Source organism: Plutella xylostella, chromosome 8 (genome assembly GCF_932276165.1).
Source record: "Plutella xylostella chromosome 8, ilPluXylo3.1, whole genome shotgun sequence".
Taxonomy (NCBI): Eukaryota; Metazoa; Arthropoda; class Insecta; order Lepidoptera; family Plutellidae; genus Plutella; species Plutella xylostella.
Genome location: NC_063988.1, coordinates 1,192,134 through 1,214,295, shown reverse-complemented (window position 1 = coordinate 1,214,295; position 22,162 = coordinate 1,192,134). Strand labels below are relative to the sequence as shown.

Here is a 22,162-nt window from a genome sequence, read left to right as displayed (position 1 = left end):
ACACGAATAAGATAACCATATTATTACTAGCATGGCCCCAAGTAGCGTTACCAAAATATTTCGTAACACTATAACATGGGAATCTAGTTTGAATGTGGCACTAAATACTGTGCAACAATAGCCGAGTGAGAGACAGACACACAGACAATGGTGCAGCCACTGCATCTGGGTAGAGGTGGCTATAGTTTGAAGGTAAATTATGAGATTTTAACAGGGTAGATGTATATGACCTTGATAAATTGTTATTTTACTAAGATTGGTCTAAAAATGGCTTTTCTGCCTTTAAGAACATGCACTGTTTATATTTGAACATAAAAATAATATTTGAATATCTACAGTATATACTTAGAATATTATAATATGTACAATAGTTCATATTGAAGTACAAACTAAAGCACACAAATTGATCACGTATTATTATAAATAAAATAAAAATAAATAAAATAAATAGTCATTTATTTCAGGTAATGCATAGGTACCCATATTGTCTTAAAAATAATTAAAATTAAAATTTAAAATCTACATCTACAGTCTTAGGTCTTACAATAATAACTAGTATAATGTAAAGGGTTACACTAGTTATTTGCAAAAGACAGTCATTTGCGATTCGCGTCCTGATGAACAGATATCCAATGCTTGTAAAAAGGATTGGTGATATCTTGCGATACAGCATTCAAGATTGCATTTCCGGAGCCGCTCAGCCCCGACCAGAAAGAAGCGATACGTGACCTGAGGACGGCGAAAAAGTCGGGCACCCCCGCCTCCGCGAACATGCTCGACGCGCTACAGAAGCGTGGCAGCCGCATGAGCGTGCGGTATGCATCATTATACTGCACCCTCATGGTGCTCATCGCCCTTCTGGTGTACTTGATCCACAGATGGCAGGTGTACATATTTTGTACATATTATAAAATCCATAACATTTTACAATTGGTCACCCTACTCCATGACCAACAATGCAAACTTGCATTTATTCATCTCCATATGTAGATTCAACTTAGTAACGCTCTGTTTCCGAAACAAACTAAACTATGCCAAACACCACTTGCTTGCCTCTATTGTGTAATAAAAGAGGCTGTGTTCTTTATGGTCTTAATTAAAAGCAGTTAACTCCAGTATTACATACATGCTACAGCAATGAAGTAATGTCATGCTGTTTTAGTTTGATGTTTAGTATGTTTAGGCCTTTGTAATACGTGCGTAGGCTTTTGATGATAGGGTGATTTGCATATTTTGACAAGTCAATTCAATTTTGGTTGAATGGCTCTTTGCCGTGTGTGACTAACACGGCTAACTGGGCCAGAGTCACGTGACCAATGCTCACAGTATTGGAAAGCAGTCGTTACGGTTATTTTAGACTATTTACACAGTTAAAACCTGAAACAACCAGACAAACACAATATATACAAACAATAATGGTTAGATTTGTTAGTATATATGTACAAACACATTTACAGTTTAATATTGTTAGTCTTAAGGAATTTGTACAGTATATTAACAAGGGGAGTATGTACAAGGGTAAGAAGATAGTTAGTATTTACAGGTTTGGGAATGGTGGGGGGGAGGATGTCATATAGGGAGGTTTGAAGGTTGGGACATTCGAAAAAGAGATGATCAACAGATCCTTCACTGGCACCGCAGTCGCAGACAGAGCTATCACGGACCCGAATCCTAGCCAAGTGCACCGGGGTGCACACGTGGCCCAGACGCAGTCTACAAAGAGTGGAAGTTGCTGGTTTATCTAACTGTTTTGCTTTAAAAAACCATGGCTTTTTTGGGATATGAGGTTGGATATGGGAGTAAAATTTACCTTTAAAATTCCTAGAAGTGTCCCAGGACACTTTCCAGGATCTATCCAGCCTCGGTCCTGCGAGCGAGGCAAGGTCATGGGCAAAATTTTGGTAATGAGTGTCCAGGCCCAAGCTAACGGCATCCTTAGCAAAGGAATCTGCACACTCATTACCAATAATACCACTGTGCCCAGGTATCCAAGCGATAGCTACTTCTATACCCTGAGTCATGCAACGGAATAGGGTTTCTCTAATTTTTAAAATGATAGGGAATTTGGATTTGGATTTAAAGGGAAAGGAAATAATTGCTTGTAATGAACTGGCCGAATCAGAAAGGATAATAGTTTTGTTAAGTTTGTGTGACTCAGCGTACAGAAGCGCCTCGAGAATAGCTGTTGCCTCGCCCGTGAAGACCGAGGACTCAGGGGGACGCTTAAAACTGAGTGCAACTTTGTACTTGGGCAGCCATACGGCCAAACCCACGTTGCTGTTTTCGGAGAGTTTGGATGCGTCAGTGAATATGGGGAGCCAGCCTGGCCACTCTGAATTGAGTTTCGCACTTAGAGCTTTTTCAGCGGCAGGAGAGTCTTTACTGATACCTAAATCCATTACTACATTGGGCTGAAAAACTAAGGCGTCGTAAGGAACATCAAACAGAGGGTAAATACTAAATTTGGATGTAGGGTGGGGGAGGTTAGAAGAAAAGATATAAGTTTTTAGTAGATAGGAAAGTCCATGGGTTTCTTGAGCATTACACAGGCGCTTAAGGATATCAAGTTTGGGCAACAAAGGATGGGAGTTAGATTGCCAGATTCGAAAGAAAAACCGATCACATAAGTATTGTCTCCGAAGTGAGAGAGGAGGGTCAACACACTCAACCTGAAGGGCATTGGTAGGGGAGGATTTCATCGCACCTGAAACTATGCGAAGGCACTTGTACTGCACTTTGTCAATTTTCTCCAGAGCTGCTTTATTGCAAGGGTCTATAATGAAGGCAGCATAATCGAAATGGCTCCGGACAATCGCATTATATAGCAGTTTTTGTGAGTAAGGGTGGGAACCCCACCAAACACCCGACAGTGATCTGAGGACGTTGACACCCCTCTCACACTTCCGAGCCACATAGCTCATGTGATGGGTACCTGATAACTTGGAATCCAATATCACGCCTAAGAATTTTACTTCACTTGATACAGCAATTGAATCTTCTCCAATAACGATGTCCACGTCAGGGACGTTGCGCTTCTTGGTAAATACGACTGCTGTACATTTTTGAGTGGAGAGGGATAAGCCATGTCGAGTCAGCCAGTCCGAGAGGTATCTTAGGGCCAGGTTCAGCTGGACATTTGTCTCTCCTAATGAAGAAGAAGCGTGGTAGAGTGCAAGGTCATCAGCATATTGTAAAATGTCGCAAAAGCAGTCAACGGACCGTTCAAGATCGTATGTATAGAGGCTGTACAGGAGAGGGCTCAAGACTGATCCCTGGGGGAGGCCTTTCCAAACAAATTTTGGGTGGTCTAGGGAAGATGATGGGGATTTTATAAATATGGATCTCTCCATTAGTAGGCTGCAAACAAGACGGGTAAGCTTCACTGGAATACTCAGCTGGCGCATTTTCTGCCTGAGCACAGGAAGAAGTACGTTGTCGTAAGCAGATGCCACATCAAGAAAGACACCCACCAGGTATTCTTTCCTCTTAAAGGCAATTTGGATGTCTGTAGTGAGTATCGCAAGGCTGTCCAAAGTACTCATGCCTTTCCGAAACCCAAACTGGGTTTTGGCTAAGATACCTTTGTTTTCGACTAGCCATTCGAGCCTGCACTTTATTATGTGTTCGAGAATTTTAGCCAAGGAAGAGGATAGGGCGATCGGTCGACGGGAGTTTGGATCACGAGGGTCCTTTCCGGATTTCAAAATAGGTACGACTATTTGTTTACTCCATGAGCTCGGAGTAACTCCGTACTCAAGGAAGTAATTTATCAGCTCCAAGTAGACCTGCTTGACCTTGAGGCTTGATTTTGAAAGAAACGAATATGGAATGCCATCAATGCCTGGAGTTGAATCGGATAGACCTGATAGAGCAGATTGAAGTTCGTCCATAGAGAACGGTGAATCCAATCTGTCTGAAGATTGTATAATAGACGGGGGAGGAGGAAGAGAATCATAGTGTGGGACATATGGAGGGGCCAGCTCGTCGCTGAACCCTTCGAGCCATACAGAAGGATCATTGGATGTGATGTTTTCGACGTTCAGAGATCCGCGGAAACGTCGAATGTATCTCCACACTAAGGAAGGGGGAGATCTGGGGGAGAGACGTTCACAAAACCTGAACCAGCCCTGTTTCTTCTTTTTTTTAAGAAGCCTTTTAGTGCGAGCCGCAATGTGTTTATAATTAATAAAATTGTCCATGCTCATGTTTGAGAGATAAACACCCTCAGCATTATTGCGCTCGTCTATGGCCGTGGTACAGTCGGAATCCCACCAAGGCGGTGAGACTCTTTGGCATTTGCGAGTTTTCTTGTTTTTTGCTGAGGATGTCAATGCTCTCTCAAACATGTCATAGTTGGCGAGAAAATTGTCACTAGTACAGGGCTGGATCAGGCTAAGTTTATCTTCTACTGATGATATGAAGTTGGACCAGTCTTTCTCGCCAACCATGTACCTTGGAAAGGCACATCTGTCAGTAAGAATGCTGGACCTGTTGGGAATAGTGATTGAAATGGGAAAATGATCACTTCCAAAGGTATTTGGAAGGACCCTCCAGAATATTGATGATGAAAGAAGAGGAGAGCAGAAGGATAGATCCACTGCACTTTTAGGGTTTTGATGAGGATGGACTCGACGGGTTGGAGACCCGTCATTTAAAATGCAAACATCTAAGGTATCAAGCACGTCTAAGAGGGCGACAGAGAATGAGTCAGTACGATAAGAGCCCCAAGAGGAATGGTGGGCGTTAAAGTCCCCCATGATCAGGAGGGGATGAGGGAGGGAAGAAATTAAATTGTAGAAAGAAGGAAGAAGAGAAGGGTGAGGATCAGGGAAGTAGACGGACACGAATGTAACGCCTATAGCCCTAAGAGCCACGACGTTAAACTCCTGCCCGTGGGGGGGGATAGGGATAGAAGAAAAGGTAAGGGAACGCTTTACTAGCAAAGCGCACCCAGCATACCCGTCATCCCTGTCATCCCGCAGACATGAGTAACCAGAAACCCGAAAACGGGAACCCGGCACAAGCCATGTCTCCGAGATGGCAAGGACAGCGGGCTTGATGTCATCAATTAATGTGAGCAGTTCGCTTTTCTTGCTGTTAATGCTCTGAGTATTCCACTGAAGAACCCGGATCGGGTTCGCAGCCATTGGGGATGGGTTCAGAGCCATTGTGGCATAGAGATGAGATAACTTGTAATTTTTGGGCAACGTTGGGCGGTAGGGTGTCACTGAATTTAGCCAGCAGACTAACAACCAGAGACAAGAGGTGGTCTAGCAAATTGTCGTTAGGAGTGATTACACTCAGGGCACTTCCATTAGGAAGTGAAGAAGATGGAGAAGAGATGATAGCCTGATGGGCAAGTTTGTCGTATCCAGGACGAAGGGGAGACCTAGGCCTGCGTTGTGTGACTACAGTTTTTTTGTAGGAACGGTTGGGAGACTGGCCATTTGGTTTAGATGAAGCGACTTCAGCAAAAGACTTTTTGCTTGAGGGTAAGCGAGCATCTGCCTCAGCAAATGAGATGCTGTCCTGCGACATAAGCACTTTAATTGATTTTTGCCTTGACTGTTCAGGGCAATTCTTGTCAGTTGAGGGATGATTACCAGAACAGTAAAGGCATGTTGGTTGGGGAGTATTGCACGATTCACCCAAGTGTGGTTGAGCACACTTGAAGCACCTTGGTTTTGAACGGCATTGAGCCTGGGTGTGTCCAAATCTACAGCAGGCGTAGCATTGAATTGTGGGGTAAGTATACCTCACAACTTCTACTACAGCCCGGAAGGAGTAAATTTTCTCAGGTAGATATTGTCCCCTGAATGTAATCACTACGTTTTGTGTTGGGACGTGTGTGGTTATACCTTCGTTGACCACCTTTCGGCTGAATCTGCGGGCTTTCAGGACAACCCCGCAGCCATGTGGGAGATCCAGGGAGTTGACAAAGTCATCTAGTGATAGATCCACCGGGACTCTTTTGGCAACACCCATTCGGGTTATGTTGTATGTGGGGATTACAGCTATAAATTTGTTTGGTGCAAGTGCGGGATGATGGACAAATTCATTGGCTGCCTTTGCGGTCTTAAACTCAACTGAGACTCTATTTCTACCAGTCATTTTTACACCATCTCGTGTTATGTCAGCTACTTTGTTTTGATATAAAAATTGACCAAAGTTGATAGCCCTAAGGGGGGCACCAGAAGCAGAATTTCCTGATGGGATCTCCTGACTAACATTAACAAGAAATGGACCTGCGTCTGTTTCGTCGTACACCTTGGTGGCGTCGAGGCTTGGGTGGGTATAGATAGTCTGGATGCTAGCGGATGCCAGATCTGGACTAACGATAACGCGCTTACCTTGCGTTTGCGGGAGTTGATCATCCCTGGGACGCTTTCGCGTCTCCTGGGACGGTTCCGTGAACATCGGGGGGGATAGCGGGGGTTGATCGGGTGTAAGCATTTCGCCATCAGGGGGATCCGGCGGGAGCCGGATCGGAGGATCCGAATGATGCTCCATTATTTAGAATGGAACCGACACTTTTAAAGAGAAGGGATTTATGGACGAACACAACACTAAACACTTACCAGCACCACAATTACAACAAAAAACAAGAGTTAACTGGTTAAATTGACCCAGAAAGGGGTCCAAAAAACGCGAAAATTGAGGAACACGTGAGCACCAACCAACGCGAACCCCGGAAAATATTTTGACAAGTCATCTTGCCATGGAGAAGCTTTTTGCAAAAAAAAAAAAAAAAAAAAACTGCTTATGTCAACTTAACTTACCTGTTTAAAATTTTCATCCGAACTGTACTTATAATGATGTGAAGTCAAACGCTCAATTTTGCTAAAGAAATTCTATTTTACCACTTTGTTTTGCAATAAAAGGAAACGTATAATTACTTCGTAATATGATCTGTCAACAGACAATGAAGAATAGGTTATAGGGTCATACGTTTTTGTTACAATATTGTTTCTAAACTACACACTACAGTTACACATGTAAATTTTATATTTTGCTCACAAAATTCCGATATTCATTATCCGTACAAATTGTAATCGAAATATTGTATTTCTTATAATGGTATAATTGTATTCATTTCACTATTTTTAGCCCAGAAAGGCAAGGTGATTCCCATCTTTGACCCCTTAGCCATTTTTATCATTCAACAATTTAATGCTTCAGGTTTTAAAAATACTTTAATGTAGTTTTAACACGAACATTTCGTCCAACGATGGTGTGTTAAGGAAATCTAGTTTTTTGCTCGAAGTATTCTTTAAATGTCGTCTCCTTGACCTTTAGAGATCGCATTCTCGAGCCGTAGCGACGTCGTCTTGTTGGGTGATGGTACTGGACTGGTTTATTACTGATTGGTTTTGTAAATGGATTAAAGACGGTAATTTTGAGTGAGTCAGACGAGGGAACAGTACATAATGAAGGTCCCAGTCACTTAATTAATACCTAAAAATAATTTTCTTTTATACGAAATGGAAAGAAAGATAATTAGGTAATAGGTGTTTGAATTACACAATTTGTAAATGAAATGAAATACATACAAAAAAAGGTCTTTGATTACTTCTCACAAAGTCCTCTTAGTAAAGAATATTTTCATCCATACAAAAGACATCAACGTGCGCGCGAACTTCCAATTGGTTTTTCTTACGGTTACGACATTTTATGACTGTGATGAGTTGAAGACTCAAAACATACCCATGTATAGACAAAAATAGTAAGCTTATGTATTATAATAAGTGTAAAGGAAATATGTTCTTTTTACTTTTAAATTCTTTTACATTGCGTAGCGCAGCAACAGGAGCATAGCTATACCCACTTTTCGCTATTGTCATATCATAGGTTCTTCCTACAAACGTCTCTATCTCCCTTACTCCTCACTTTCCATAACCTCTCTGACTATCTTCCTATAACCCTTTCTATCTCCTTACTCTCTATCTCCCTCCGTTGTCAGATACCTGGACTAGATGTCTCCCTTACTCCTCAGATATTACTAACCTATACATATATCTCCCTCTCTCACCAGATACCTGGACTGGATGAACCTGCTGACGTACGACTACCACTCCGCGTTCGAGCCCGCGGTGAACCATCACGCGCCGCTCTACCCGCTTGAAGAGCCTAATGAGTACAGTGTGGACAACGAACTTAATATCGTAAGTATATGAAATTTCTATGTTTAAGTGAGCTTGCAGGATGCTTAGATATGTAGTACTTAGTGGTTGGAAGAAAGTTTAAGACGGAGTGTTGTGATGTGTTTCCTTGATTAAAACCTGAGATATTGCAGTGGACGACTGATTGTCGGGAATCTGGATAAGTTTCCTATCATTTCAAAGGATATAATTATACAATGAAGGCACCTACTTATCTAAGAAAATAAAAATGTGGACACCTCAACATGTCTTTGTCTTATTTGTAGCAGTCACTAGCAACTTAGGCACTGCTAAGTTTTTGACCAAAGGCGCTTTAATTCATATATCTACACTTACGTTAAGTGGCAATTAAACACATACCTAGGTACCTTTTTTTAGTAGCAATAACGGAGATAGGTATATAAAAAACTAACCTATTTCCCATTCTTTCAACCCAATTTTCACCAAGCAAATAGCTTACCTTACAACTTGACGTGTTTTCATTTCCTTCCAGGACTACACCATAAAGTTCTACCTGGAGAACGGGGCGGACCGGGACAAGCTGGTCCTGGGCATACCGACCTACGGGCGCTCGTACTCGCTGTTCAACCCGGACGCGACGGAGATCGGAGCCCCGGCTGACGGGCCCGGCGAGCAGGGAGATGCGACTAGGGAGAAGGGGTACTTGGCGTATTATGAGGTCAGTTTATTTGTTTTGGAACTTTTTTTGAGTAAATAGAAAGATTGAATACTGTCACGTCTGTATTATAAGACAGATACGGCAATATTTTTTAAATACAGTCAATACATTATCGTTTGTAAAAAGGCAGAAGCAATAAGTCACAATGTACGTATTGGGAGAAATTAACATCCGCTAATCACAATATTTAGCCCTGAAAATCTGTCAATTCACATACATCATAAATTCATAAATTTGTTGACACATTTAAACATAGATTATTGAAGTCATAATTAGTAACCACTTCACCCAACCCCCAGATCTGCGAGTCCCTAAAGCCCAAGTCCCGCAAGCGCGAGGTGGACTCCGATGACGAGTCCGAGGACGAGGACAGCGACGACGAGGAGCTGCCGTGGACCGTCGTGCAGCCCAACCCGAAGGCCATGGGGCCTTATGCGTACAGGTACATACAAGAAGTCGCTATCCGGCTAGCCGCAGAAACGGCGCGGCGCGGCGTTACTGAGAGGGTCATTCTAACCACTGTTGTTCTACGGCTTCTGCAAATTTAAGAAAAAGTAGTAGAATAGTACAAAAATCCAGAATGACTGTCCTATAGTGTCACCCCGTTTCTCTTACGGTCTTTTTCAGGTTGTTAGTGTAATTAGGAGTTAACGATATTTATTAGTTTACAAATAGTTATAAGTAAAAGAAAACTTTAATACCTATTGTAGAGCGTTTTTATCTTCTGTGGCAAATATAAAAAAATACTGAATACTTTTTATTTCTTACAGAGGCAACCAGTGGGTGGGGTACGACGACATCGACATCGTGAGCAAGAAGGCCGAGTATGTCGCCGAAAATGGACTTGGAGGTAAGTTGGAAAGGCAAAAAATTCAAACGGCATTTTATTGGATGGTATCCAGAGGAGCCATTTTTTTATTCAGACAACCATAGTCTAGATTTTGTGTTTGTCACCGACACGCTAAGATAAAAGAAACGAACTAAATTAAGAAACGTTTAGTAAAGCTATGCTTAGGGGTTCTTTTCTGCAAGCCGCCCTAAATGAATTTAGATGACGTTTCAGGTTATGAAAAAAAAACACATATTAAATTACCTTGATAAAATTGTTGTTATACAATGTATGTAATCTAACACAATATTCTCGTTCCAGGTATAATGTTCTGGTCGATCGACAACGACGACTTCAGGGGCACGTGCCACGGCAAGCCCTATCCGCTCATCGAGGCCGCCAAGGAGGCCTACATCTCCAGACTGGGGTAAGAGACCACACGCATTTCACTGCCTTTTTATCTACAGAGGGTTTCATAAATGGTATACTAAACCGAAACGGGTTGAGTCAGGGGATCATTCTAAACAACTTTTGTTCTAATACTTTTCATTCAAAAACCATGATCCTGAATAGTTTCCATTCAGAAACCATGATTTTTTATTGTGGAAAACGAATAATTTTTTTCACTAATTTCCAAAACTCGTATAACAAAAGTTGTTCAGAATGACACCCGGAGATAGCCTTTTTCACTTAGTAACATTCTGTATATAAAATTGAGGATAAAGGTTCCTAGAAAGAAGCATTACCTACGTGTTCTTACGACACCTTTACTTACGGTACGTTACTTAATACTGCCTAATCCTTTCACCATGGTAAATACTGCAGCTGCACTAGGGACACACAGAGAAGAACAAAGGACCTCGTAATTCGGTAAACTTGGCATTTAGCGTCCTCAACTCAATAGGTTGAAGTTAACAACAATGTAAGAGCTTAATTAATTATACTCTATTATCTCCAGATCGACCGATAACGCAGTAGCGGTGACGGAGCGAGCGCGTGTGACCAGCAGCAGCTCGCGGCGCCGCAACCGCCCGCGCCCCTCCAGCACCGCCCGCCCCACTGCCGCCGCCAAGTTAGTCAACTGGTCTTCTTCATCTTAGCATGTCTTCTAGCCAAATAATTAGCCAGTCAGTATAGCGACCTATCATACCAACAAGGTCGCGAGCTGTATGACCATTCTGTATTGCATGCTGAATCACAGATGAGAAAGTTTACAGTTAAATTAGGGCTTCAAGAGCATCTTATCCGCCCTTCTCATAGATCGTACCAGAAAAACCACTGTAACATTTTCATTAAACAGGTTTTTTACAAGTTTTTTATAGCTTATACAAACAACGCCGTAACAATATGTATCTCCCCCCGCAGACTGTCTTCGAGCACGAAGCGCAAGAGCGCGGCGTCCAGCACCACGCCCGCCTGGAGCATCAGCACGCCCGAGCCGCCCACCACGCCCGACCCCGGATCTGGTACTTACATTTATATACAAAAGTCTATCATCATAATGGACATCAGCTAATAGTAGTTTTTCACTTTAGCACAGAGGGCTCCTTCAAGGCGTGAAACAACAGTCTTGGTCTTCTTCATCCAACTTTCAAGCAGAGACAAACCTATGCTAAGTTTTCCTCTCCTGCTTCTTTAGCCTGCTTGTTACGGCCACTGTTGTCACTTATAATTTTAACCGTAATCAGGAAAATAGTGTCAGAGCTCGTGGTGTTTTCCTCCAATGTTTGTAAAGGTACCGTAGCAATTAAAAATTGTAAATTTTTATTGCAGACTTCAAGTGCACGGACGAGGGTTTCTTCCCGCACCCGCGCGACTGCAAGAAGTACTTCTGGTGCCTCGACTCCGGCCCCTCCAACCTCGGCATCGTGGCGCACCAGTTCACCTGCCCCTCCGGTACGAACATCTACTGAACCACTTATTCAATCTAAAAAGATAACATGTGATGACAATCTTACGTACACACGCCCACCCAACGCCAAACTAGGGAGACCCTGTACTGTGGTTGTCAGACAGGATTAACATACTTTTACCGGCTACTATTGTCCTCGATTGTTTATAAATGTTGTGTTTTCTGCTGGATAGATTGGATGCTCTATCTGTTGTTAGACCTAGTACCTAATACATGAAAACCTAACTAGTATGTTTGAACAACTGTACGACAAACCTACGACAGGATAGTCCTAAAACAAGAGAACGGTAGAGCCGTTTTATGAATCTGTACTCGTATTTCTATAAATAAAAACAGACAACTTCAAAATAAATTTAAAAAATACCTTTCTCCACCCCAGGCCTATTCTTCAACAAAGCCGCCGACTCTTGCGACTTCGCCCGCAACGTTCTCTGCAAGAAGCCTTCGACAACCACGACTACCAAAGCCCCTCCCAAGACCACCACCGCCAAGCCGCAGACTACCACTAGAGCGCCGACGACCACTGAAGCTGCCACGACTACCAGAAGAGTGATTAAACTGAGCACCAAGAACTCCGCGCTGTTTAGGACTACGTCGACCACGACTACCACTACTACAGCTGCGCCTGAGGTTATATTTAATTAATTAATTAGTATTCTAGATTTCTCGATCATCCTAATTCTCGTAACTTTTGCCACAACTTTTAGGTATATTCAGTTTTTACTAAAATTATAATGATTGCACCAAAGGATATACCTCTACTATTTGCTAAAAGCATCTAAGTACTCGCAAACTTAATACTTTATTACTATTTTCAGGAAATCTACGACGACAGTGAAGACGAAGCGGCGGATATCGACGCGGAGGACCCCAAGGTCATCAAGGAACTCATTGACCTCATCAAGAAAGTTGGTACGTTATTTGTTTTATTACATTATAATATCCCTATCAGAATTACGTATTATATTTATAGATACTATTTTAAATAAGTACCTCCCGTGAAGGTGTAATTTGACAACTAGAATAAAACGGATAACCTACGGAAGGCCGTAAAAAAAAATTCTCTGCTTCAGTTGGACTTTATGATATTATTGTGAATCCATGAGTGCTGAGGTGTGTTGATAAAATTGTTTTATGAGCTTTCCACCAATCTCTTCTTGTTCCTCCTCTCTTGTTCAATAAAGTATCTTATAAATGTTTCTTTATCTTTATCTGTTTCTTTAAAGTGTCGATTATCTACGTCGATAACGGACCCGTGTATCGGGGACATGAGTTAATCATGTGCTTTTCTCCACCTCCAGGAGGCGTAGAGCAGCTGGAGAAGCACCTGCACTTAGCCGAGTCGTCAGCAGCAGCGGCGGCGGACGGACCCACCACCACCGCCTCGCCCTACCACAAGAAACTCTACCAGAAGGTGCTAGAACGGACCAGGAGTAACAAGTATGTAGATTGAATATTATTGCCTCCTAATTTTGTTACTGAAGTCTCTAGATAATTGATAGTCTGTGGAGATTTACAAGAAGGTATGCAATACTTGATAATTGTCGTTAGGAAAGCAGGCTTTACTGCAGATTACGGATATAATTACAAAGGACCATCATAGCAATTCCATTTTCAATAATGTACCTACGGGTAGATGTCAAAAGTTCCATCTTTATCCTCCGCACCTCGAAATTAATCATAATCATAATCATAATTTTATTTCATTTTCATTTACAGAGGTACAGTATTATAAAAATTTTAATATTAATTAGGCTATATTGAATGTGGTCTGTATATAGATTCTATTCGCCTCTGTTCCCTACACTAGGTAATCCTGTATTGTAGGGTCACAGCGGTTTACAATGGTGTGACAAGTAACAGTTAACTTTAATTATTATAAACTGAATTAACTTAAATGATGTTAACATTGATAACTCTAATCATAACATAGCTCTTTTAGGTAAGAGGTAAGTATGTTAAATTTGAATATAAACTTATCATGCGTTTTTTGTGCAAATACACTCATTCATTCATTAATATAATTTAAATAAAAATATGCAATTCAATTTTAGTAATAGACACAAAATTATAAATAATATTAAAAGAGAATAATTTAAATACATGCATTGTTGAGTGGAGAGTAATTATATTATGAGTGTTTGCGTGCGTGTGTGTGTGTGTTTGTGTGTTTGTGTGTGTGTGTGTGTGTGTGTGTGTGTGTGTGTGTATGTGTGTGTGTGTGTGTGTGTGTGTGTGTGTGTGTGTGTGTGTGTGTGTGTGAGTGTTGTGTGTGTGAGTGTGTGTGTGTGTGTGTATACCTATGCGTGTATGGCTCATGTTAGTAACTTGTTTTAAGGAATTCCTCTGTCTCTAGGTAGTTCTTTTCTGAAAGGAAATTGTGGATTTGTTTGGCACAATGGGTACGTGTTAGATTTAATAGATTTAATGTTTTACTCAGTTGGTTGTAAATGAAAGGTCCTAGGAAGGAGTGTTTTTTTTGGGCAAAAACAGTGTGAGTCGATGGCATTATAAAGATACGATCTGTTCTTCTTTGAGTATTCATTTTAACTTTTATTTCATCAAGGTTAATGGTACAGTGTTGTTTTATTATTAAATGTTAGGAGCATATGCGTCTGAGCTGCGGCACCCCATGCTGTGATGCAGTAGCCAAGTATGGACTGGGCGAGAGCGTAGTAGACCATCATTAATACATCACGATCTGCCACATGCCTGAGCTTTTTAAAGATGCGGATCAATTTGCGAGTTCTACCACAGAGGATTCGGATATGCTCAGACCAGTTAAGTTTTTCATCGATGATGACACCAAGATATTTTATTGAAGATTTCCGCTCTAATATAGGGCAACTACAGCTCAGTGTGTTACTGCACCCGTGCAACACCAGGTCTAGGTTACTTGATGGGAGCGAACGTGCAGTGATTGCAAAGGTGACGTATTTTGTCTTAGTTGTGTTTGCAGTCAGTAAGTTATCTTGGAGCCAAGCAGAAACGTTTCGCAAACCTTCGTTAGAGTGTTGCTGAACATCTGCCCAAGATGGCCCATGAAACAAGAGAACTGTGTCGTCAGCAAAGGTAATTACTTGGCCATTTGTGATGGTCATCTTACACAGTTCATTAATGTACACGAGGAACAGTGTGGGGCCCAGTATACTTCCCTGTGGCACTCCAAAATTAACAACAGCATAGTCACCCTCGTCATTACCAATCTTCACTTTCTGTTTTCTGTTTGAGAGGTAACTCTGAAACCAAAGCAAGGGCAGACCACGGATTCCAATACTTTCCAGTTTTGCCAACAGTATGGGGATGGACACGGTATCAAACGCTTTGGCAAAGTCCAAGAAAACGCCTAAACACCTCTCCCCCCTGTCGAGTTTACTGGTAACAAAACTGGTGAGTTGAGTAACTGCATCCTCAGTTGACCGTTTCGTCCTGAACCCAAATTGGTTGTTGGATAAGATATTTCTGGACTCCAGGAAGTTTTTCAGCCTTTTATTTACCAGTTTCTCCAATATTTTAGAAAGTGCCGGTAAAAGAGATATAGGCCTGTAGTTTGATACGTCATCTCCATCCCCGCCCTTGTGAATAGGACGGATTGTAGATACCTTTAAAGCATCAGGCACTACTCCAGTATCAATGCTGAGGGTACATATTTTAGTTATAGGCATCAGCAATGAGTCATGAGCAAGTTTAATCAGCCTATTTGATATCCTGTCCACTCCAGGAAATTCTAAAAAGTTTAATGAGATACGACTATATCTGCTGACTATTTTCATCCTTAATAACTATGCCATAAGTACTTACTGTCCAGAAACAAAATTACTATACCTATGACTCCAACTTCTAGAAACATCGGTGGCGGCGTGGGCGAGGGCCTGGTGTCGTACAGCCGGCGCGGGCCGCAGAACGCCGGGCTCGAGAGCGACAGCGACAGCGATAGCGAACAGAGGACGCCCAAGAGAGATGGAAGACCACAGTATGTACCTTGTATTCTATTGTTTGTTGGCTTGTTAGAACCGGCACATAGGTCACTCTATATGGACCTCTATAAGTGTGCGTACTATGCTTATGTCCAAAACTGCCATGCTAAGTTTCGGCTATGTGCAATTTCACACCAGATGTGGAGAGGGTTGCACATTCAATGCCAGTGATATTAGGTCGAAAGAAAACGATCAATTTTTTTAATAGTCAAAGAAAATTCGCTGGCGATTTACATCAACCACATCTGGGGTTACAGCCGTGAGAAGATCTATAGATACTTATACATAATATTTTCGACAGCTAAAACATTATCCTTTCCACTCCAGATACACAACAATAAACCGTTCCCGCGGCTCCACCACCGAAGAGCCCTCAGACAGTGTCGAAGCACCCGCCGTGCCCGAGGTCAGCAACCGAGCGCGCGCCGTCGACGACTCCCGGTCTACTAGCAACAAAATAGACGACTCCCGGACTACTAGCAACAAGGACGACTCCAGGTCTACCAGTGATTCCCGGTCTACTACGAGCAGGCCGCTGCAGTATGTGAACATCCGCCGCGCCCGGCCCACTGACACTGCTGATGATACCGCTTCTAGGTGAGATGTATTCAAATGTCTATAGGTATTCACATTTTTATGGCGTTTGATAAACACAATAGACTCTCTTAAGGTGAACTTAGTTTGCCGTTCCTTATTGTCCGGTGTATATTTTGAGATAACCTATGTGAATGTACAATCTCTTACATATACCCACATACAATAAGAAGCTAAAATGCAAATTCTTGTTCTAAATTGATATTTTCTATGTCTCCAGAAACGCGCTATTCGAACGCTCCGAGCCATACGTGACGGTGTCAGAGTCGAACTCACTGGACATCGCCAGCGCGCGGAGAGAGAACATTCCCGAATACGTAACCATCAGACGAAGCCGACCCACCACCGAGGAGGCCACCACTGCACAGTAAGTAATTAGTTACATCACACAGAACTAAACTTCATGTTTCCTCTTTTTTTCTTAGCGCATTTCAATAACTATCCACTTTCTTGTTCCAGATACACAATTACGGAAGAATCTTCATACGAAACTTTGCTCGAAAAGGAGATCTCATCACCTCTGCAGCCGCAGTACACTTCTATAGAGCGCAAGCGCCCCTCCACCCCCCCTCCCACCGAGCCCGACACCCCCGAGCCCACCACCGTCCTCGCCGTGCAGATATCCTCCCTACTCAATGCTCCCAACCCTGAAGACGATGAGGAGCTCGTTCAAACGGAGGCCGCTCCAGAAGAGACCGAGGCTCCTACCACGGTGACGACGCCCGCCCCCTCCACCCTCCCGCCCCGTCGCGCGCCCCCGCGCCGCCGCGGGACCACCACCCCCGCACCCATCACCTCCACCGTCAGCACGACCACCCAGGTGAGTGACAGGAACTATACTTTCGTAAGACGCCGCCGCCCTCTCGCTAGGCCGAACGAAATCAACGCGGACTCGGACGAAACGAACTCGAGAAAGATCAGGTCCACTACCCCTGAGAGTCGCGAAGCTGAAGTCAATGCCGAGACTGAGCGCACGTCGGTTGTGTTCAATCGAAGGTTTAGGCCCAGGAACCAGCAGTCGGCTACTCCGGTCGTAGATTCGGTCCCGGCCGCGGCTTCTCCCGTGTCTCGTGGGAGGTACAGGCCTCAGGTTGATCTTGAAGAGTTGTCTACTCTGACTGCGGTTGAGACTGAGCAGGAGGTTGTGCCGCAGTTTGTGCCGCGCTCTAATGCTGCTACTGTTAGGAGTTCAAGTCGTTTCCGCTCTAGGACATCGACGGCAGCTGACAGTGTGGCTGACAGCGATTCGTCTGCAGCCACTGTCGAGGTCCAAAGACAAACGTTTCCTTCACGAGGTCGAAGCCGGTTCTTTCTGAGTACTTCCACCACCGAAGCCACTCAAGAGATTTCCAGCACTACAGAGCCAAGTCAAAGAAGACCGACTTTCACCAGATTCTCACCAAGGCCATTTTCAAGAAGCGGCGTTCCTTCTACTACTGAGGAAGCAATTATTGAAGAGATAGTAGATGAGCCAATAATTGCTTCACCAAGAACACCATCTCGTCTGCCTTTTGGCCGAGGTAGGCCTGCTATATCGACGACTACAACTACACGACCAAATCTTCAGGCAAGGAGGTTACCGTTCTCTTCATTTACTCGCCAATCTACTACTCAAGTGCCATTTGTAGAAGAAAATGACGAGGAGTCAATTGAGGATACTAAAGATGACATAAAACTATCTGAAAGTGCCATTGCTGAAAAAGAACATGAGAACGAAAATGTTGATGAATCAGATCAGGAGAATGAAACTAATATTGTAAATAATGAAACTGATCCATTAGATAACAACGAACCAATAAATGAACCCGAAGAGGTGTCGGAGGCACCTAAAAGACGTGTTGTAATCAAAAAAATTAGACCAACAAACGCTCCTGAGGAGGAATCAGTTATATCTACATCTGATTCACCAGTTTCCTCAGATGAAACTGGAAGAAAAAAGTTCAGAGTAATCAGACGGAGACCTACATCTACTACAACTGTAGTTGAAGACATCATTACGACTTCATCGACTTCAGAAACTCCACCAACTGGTCCTCAAAGAGTACGTAAAATTATTCGTAAGAAAATTAAACCTGTTGAAGATGATATACCAGAAATCATAGCCAAATCTGTAGGATCAGTTAACGCCGGGCTAGTACAAGATACCACTGAACCTGTGGCGAATTATGGAGAAAAAACTAGACCTAACATTTTAACTCCTTCTTCAACCTCTGTACCAGTGGAGGAGGAACAAGTTGGTTCTGAGCCAACTGAATCAAATCAAACTGAAGCACCGGAAATTAAAGAACAACAAACTGAAAATAACGAAGACACAAAATCCGTTGTAGAGCAAGAAAATGAGCAGACTATTGAAACTGAAATAGATTCAAAACCTGAAGTAGTTATTGAAAGCAATCAATCATCAAGTGAACCAACATCTGTATCTGAAAGTGAAATTCAACCAGAGACAGAGGCTTCTACTACAGCATCGACAACTCAAGCAACCACGCCAGCTCCTAGAGCGAGACTACCGTATAGACCAGGTAAACGATTATTCACGTCTACCACAGAAACTCCAGCACCAAGCAGCAGGACCTACAGCCGCAAATATAACGCTGTCTACACGAGTCCAGCTACTGTAGACCGGCCATCGACTTCGACTACCCGCAGACCCCTATTCCAAGGCAGGCCATTTTCTAGAAGACCTTTTACTACCGCTAGAACTACACCCAAGATTGAAGATGAGGATGAATATTCAGATGAAGAGATCTTGGATGAAGAACCTGAAGATGAATTTGTTGTTGTACCACCCAACCAACTATTCTCTAGAAGACCTACTGGAAATGATAATAACGATGAAGATAATGAAGAAAATGACCAAGATTTAGAATCAGACAATGAAGGAGAATCAAAAGATGAGCAAGAACAATTTACTGTAACATCGAGAAAGCCAAACTTCAAACCTCGTGTCATTAATTCTAATACTTTCAGAACGTCAACTTCTACAACTGAGTTACCTAAACGACAATTTGTATCACAAAACAAAACAGCAATTTATAATCGATTTGGAGGTAACAGACCGGTTAATGAAACTAAAAAACGAGTCGTAAATGTACCAGTCGGATATAATACTCCCTCGAAAGCATCTAGTGATAGTGAAAATGAATCAAAGACCAGTGAGGTTGAAGAAGAATCTGATGAAAATGAAACCGTCACAACTACTGACGGTAAGAATACTGAAAGTACAACTGAAGATGATGATTATCTCACTATGACCGATAGCACTAGCACAACTGAGTCGGGAACTGGAACCACTAACGATGATTCTACAAATACCGATACTTTTGCCACAGTCACAGACCAAATGGAAATTGATGACAGTACAGATGACTTTTTGGAATTCACCGAAGAAACTACATCATACCCTGGTAATTCAGACACAACTTTCTACACAAATGATGTATTTGATGTAAAAACTACGTATGTAAACCGTGTTACTGTTGCGACAACCACAGTCCCTGAAGCTACCACTGAGCCAATACCCGAAACAACCACAACCACCACCACCACAACTACTACTACCACTAAAGCTCCACCAAGACTTAAAACTCAATTTGACAAACTGTTTTCAGTTAGTAGAGTAGTAGAAGTATCATCTAAACTTGACAAGCACCGTATCAACAAGAATAACGAAAGCCGATTAATTGAAGAAGGAACTATCATGCAAGAAAAGAAACCCACCGTTGATAAAATCGGTGAAGTGAGCAGGTTCAGTCTTATCAAAATATTTGAAGATGAAATACCAATTTATCTAACCAAATATGGCCACATATACCCGGTAGATAACCCTCCTGATAATCCGATTCGCATTGACGAAGCTAGAAATGCCCGTGCTTTAGTCAACTTTTCAGATGCTCCAAGAGAGAATTTACTAGCTTCTGAAAGTATTAACGAAGCTTACAGAAGTTTAAATAAAATACCTCAAGTGCAGAAGGAACAAAATAAAGATACTGACCAAGTAGAGAATGTTCAAGGCGATAACTTCCTCAGCTACATTAATGACGAGAAGAAGGCTGATGTGCCGTATTCTCTACCGTACTACCAGTCCGACCCATCTCAATGGCAATTTATTCCCGCTGCATACGAAAATGAAAAGATGAAACAAAACAAAGCGGCCAAGAGTTTCGAAATTGTGACTCCTCGCAACATCATCGACGATCCATCCACATTACCGCTAGAAGGACTGTTCAAAACTGAGAATCCAGTAACGTCAAGAAAAATTAACAATGTTGGTACTGGCAATCAGCCTTTCCTCGTTTATTCTTCTTCTGGAGTAAAAGAAGATCCTATAATGAAGCTAACTGTGCCGAAGCAGGATGCTGCGAAAAATATCAAAACTTACGTTAAAGGGCAAGAATTGGTGGGAGCTGCAGCAGACGATGTAGATGACGGGTACCCAGTAGATATGTCAGTAATACCTCTCACTACCGAAAGCTCTGACAGTACTGCTACAACTATGGACACAACGGAAACAGTCCCTGTGACCACTAGCCCTATCTTGGAAATGTTAACCTCAAAATCCACGACCACAACCACGGAACAGACGACCGCAGGAACCACGAACGAACCTACAACGGAAACGGTAATTGAAGAAACGACTACACAAAAACCATCTTTATTCGATGGTAAAAGATCCAAATTTGCTTTCCCGCGAAGGCCGATAGGCGTGAAAACGAATACAACAAGACCAGTCCCCGCAATCTCTTCTCGCATTGCCAAAAAGAACGTCACATTATCCTCTAACAGTCTCAACCGCGTTAACAAAACTAGTGGTTTTAACCCAGCCAAGTCCCGGTTTACTGGTGCTAGAGCGCAGAACGTTCCAGTCGATTTGAGGAGTGGTAGTAGGAAGACGACGACCAGGCCTGCGCCGCGGACCTACACGACCGAGGCGCCGCGGTCCACCACCGAAAAGAGGGTGCTTATTAAGTCCCTCAGACCAAACTTCAGGCCATCCTTCGTCCCTCGAAGGCCGACCCCCACAAAGGTCAGTGGGGACACTTAAACTTATTTCATAGTAGTTTAATAAATTTAAGGAGTCTTTGCTTAGAGACTTCTTGCTATAGTAAACCTTAGTTTTGGCCATAATAAAACAAATCTATCGACTGATCGACATTGGGTAACCGTCTCGTCCGAGTTTGTATTATTTTTATAGGAGAGAAGCGGTGTATTCCAATCACAATTTTCAACAGTTTCGATTTCAAACACTCATAATCCTGATATACATATTAATGTACATCTATAGAGTGTAGAATTAAGTAATTGACAGTTCACTGTAGTCACGATGTAAAGATGCATAGCTTTAACTTTGTTTATAACTTTATCTTAGGGTCATACAGAAAGTTTTTTTATACCAAAAATTGTATATAATTGTTTAGAGTTCGCTTTGGTATAGTAAACTTTCAATACAAATTGTCATAATTAAAAATAGGATAGGTTATTTAATTTTTTTACTTTTGTAATGTAAAGATATTCACTTAATTAATACTTTATCGTTACCATCCAATAAAAAATGTGTAAGACTTATGTAATTTTTGACATTTTGAATTCAGTGTGGATGACAAAATGTATTGTAATATTTACAAATAAATAAAACATTTGTAATAAACATCTTAGAACATATATTTTTTACGTTATTTACATCTAAATTAAGCTTTTTGCTTTTGCATTATCTAAAAATTCATTAACTAAAAATAACGTATATAAAAATCTACCTCTTTATAAAGTGAATCAAGAATGAAGGCTGAGTTATGAAGACATCGTAAGGTAAGTCATATATTATTATTTTTGATTATACAAATTTAAAATTGAAACGAATACCGTGTGTTATCCACAAATATCGCGTTTGGTTCACAAATTAGAATGATTTAATTTAGTTTTTACACAATCTGCACTTTGGTTGGTTATGCTGTGTTGCTGTCCTAAGGTACGCCAGTGGTACAGAGGGTCTTTACAAGCGTGCGCCACGCCGTT

At 42.1% G+C, this 22,162-nt stretch overlaps 2 protein-coding genes across 4 annotated transcripts in view; one reads left to right on the top strand and one right to left on the bottom strand.

The window, feature by feature from the left end:
• LOC105390728 (mucin-5AC) overlaps positions 1-21,277 on the top strand; it is a 78,925-nt gene extending 57,648 nt beyond the window's left edge. Inside the window, exons 6-20 of the mRNA XM_048622532.1 lie at positions 8,033-8,162; positions 8,653-8,838; positions 9,138-9,280; positions 9,609-9,688; positions 9,989-10,094; positions 10,626-10,739; positions 11,033-11,133; positions 11,441-11,563; positions 11,959-12,209; positions 12,398-12,491; positions 12,881-13,019; positions 15,424-15,552; positions 15,884-16,153; positions 16,371-16,517; positions 16,610-21,277. Coding sequence (XP_048478489.1) covers positions 8,033-8,162; positions 8,653-8,838; positions 9,138-9,280; positions 9,609-9,688; positions 9,989-10,094; positions 10,626-10,739; positions 11,033-11,133; positions 11,441-11,563; positions 11,959-12,209; positions 12,398-12,491; positions 12,881-13,019; positions 15,424-15,552; positions 15,884-16,153; positions 16,371-16,517; positions 16,610-21,194 — 6,598 coding nt within the window. The 3' untranslated portion in view covers positions 21,195-21,277. The remainder of the gene's footprint in view (positions 1-8,032; positions 8,163-8,652; positions 8,839-9,137; positions 9,281-9,608; positions 9,689-9,988; positions 10,095-10,625; positions 10,740-11,032; positions 11,134-11,440; positions 11,564-11,958; positions 12,210-12,397; positions 12,492-12,880; positions 13,020-15,423; positions 15,553-15,883; positions 16,154-16,370; positions 16,518-16,609) is intronic.
• LOC125488896 (ribonuclease H1-like) lies at positions 1,251-2,610 on the bottom strand. Of its 3 annotated transcripts, XM_048622696.1 has the most exons (3): positions 1,964-2,600; positions 1,811-1,867; positions 1,251-1,377 (listed from the first exon to the last, which is right to left on the bottom strand). In XM_048622696.1, exons 1-3 carry the CDS (start codon positions 2,397-2,399, stop codon positions 1,349-1,351), a joined length of 522 nt encoding a protein of 173 aa, XP_048478653.1. In that variant the 5' UTR covers positions 2,400-2,600; the 3' UTR covers positions 1,251-1,348. The 3 variants fall into 3 exon arrangements, with proteins under 3 accessions (XP_048478653.1, XP_048478652.1, XP_048478651.1); XM_048622695.1 differs by having other exon boundaries at positions 1,811-2,595; XM_048622694.1 differs by lacking the exon at positions 1,251-1,377 and having other exon boundaries at positions 1,416-1,867; positions 1,964-2,610.
• Positions 21,278-22,162: the final 885 nt, after the last annotated feature.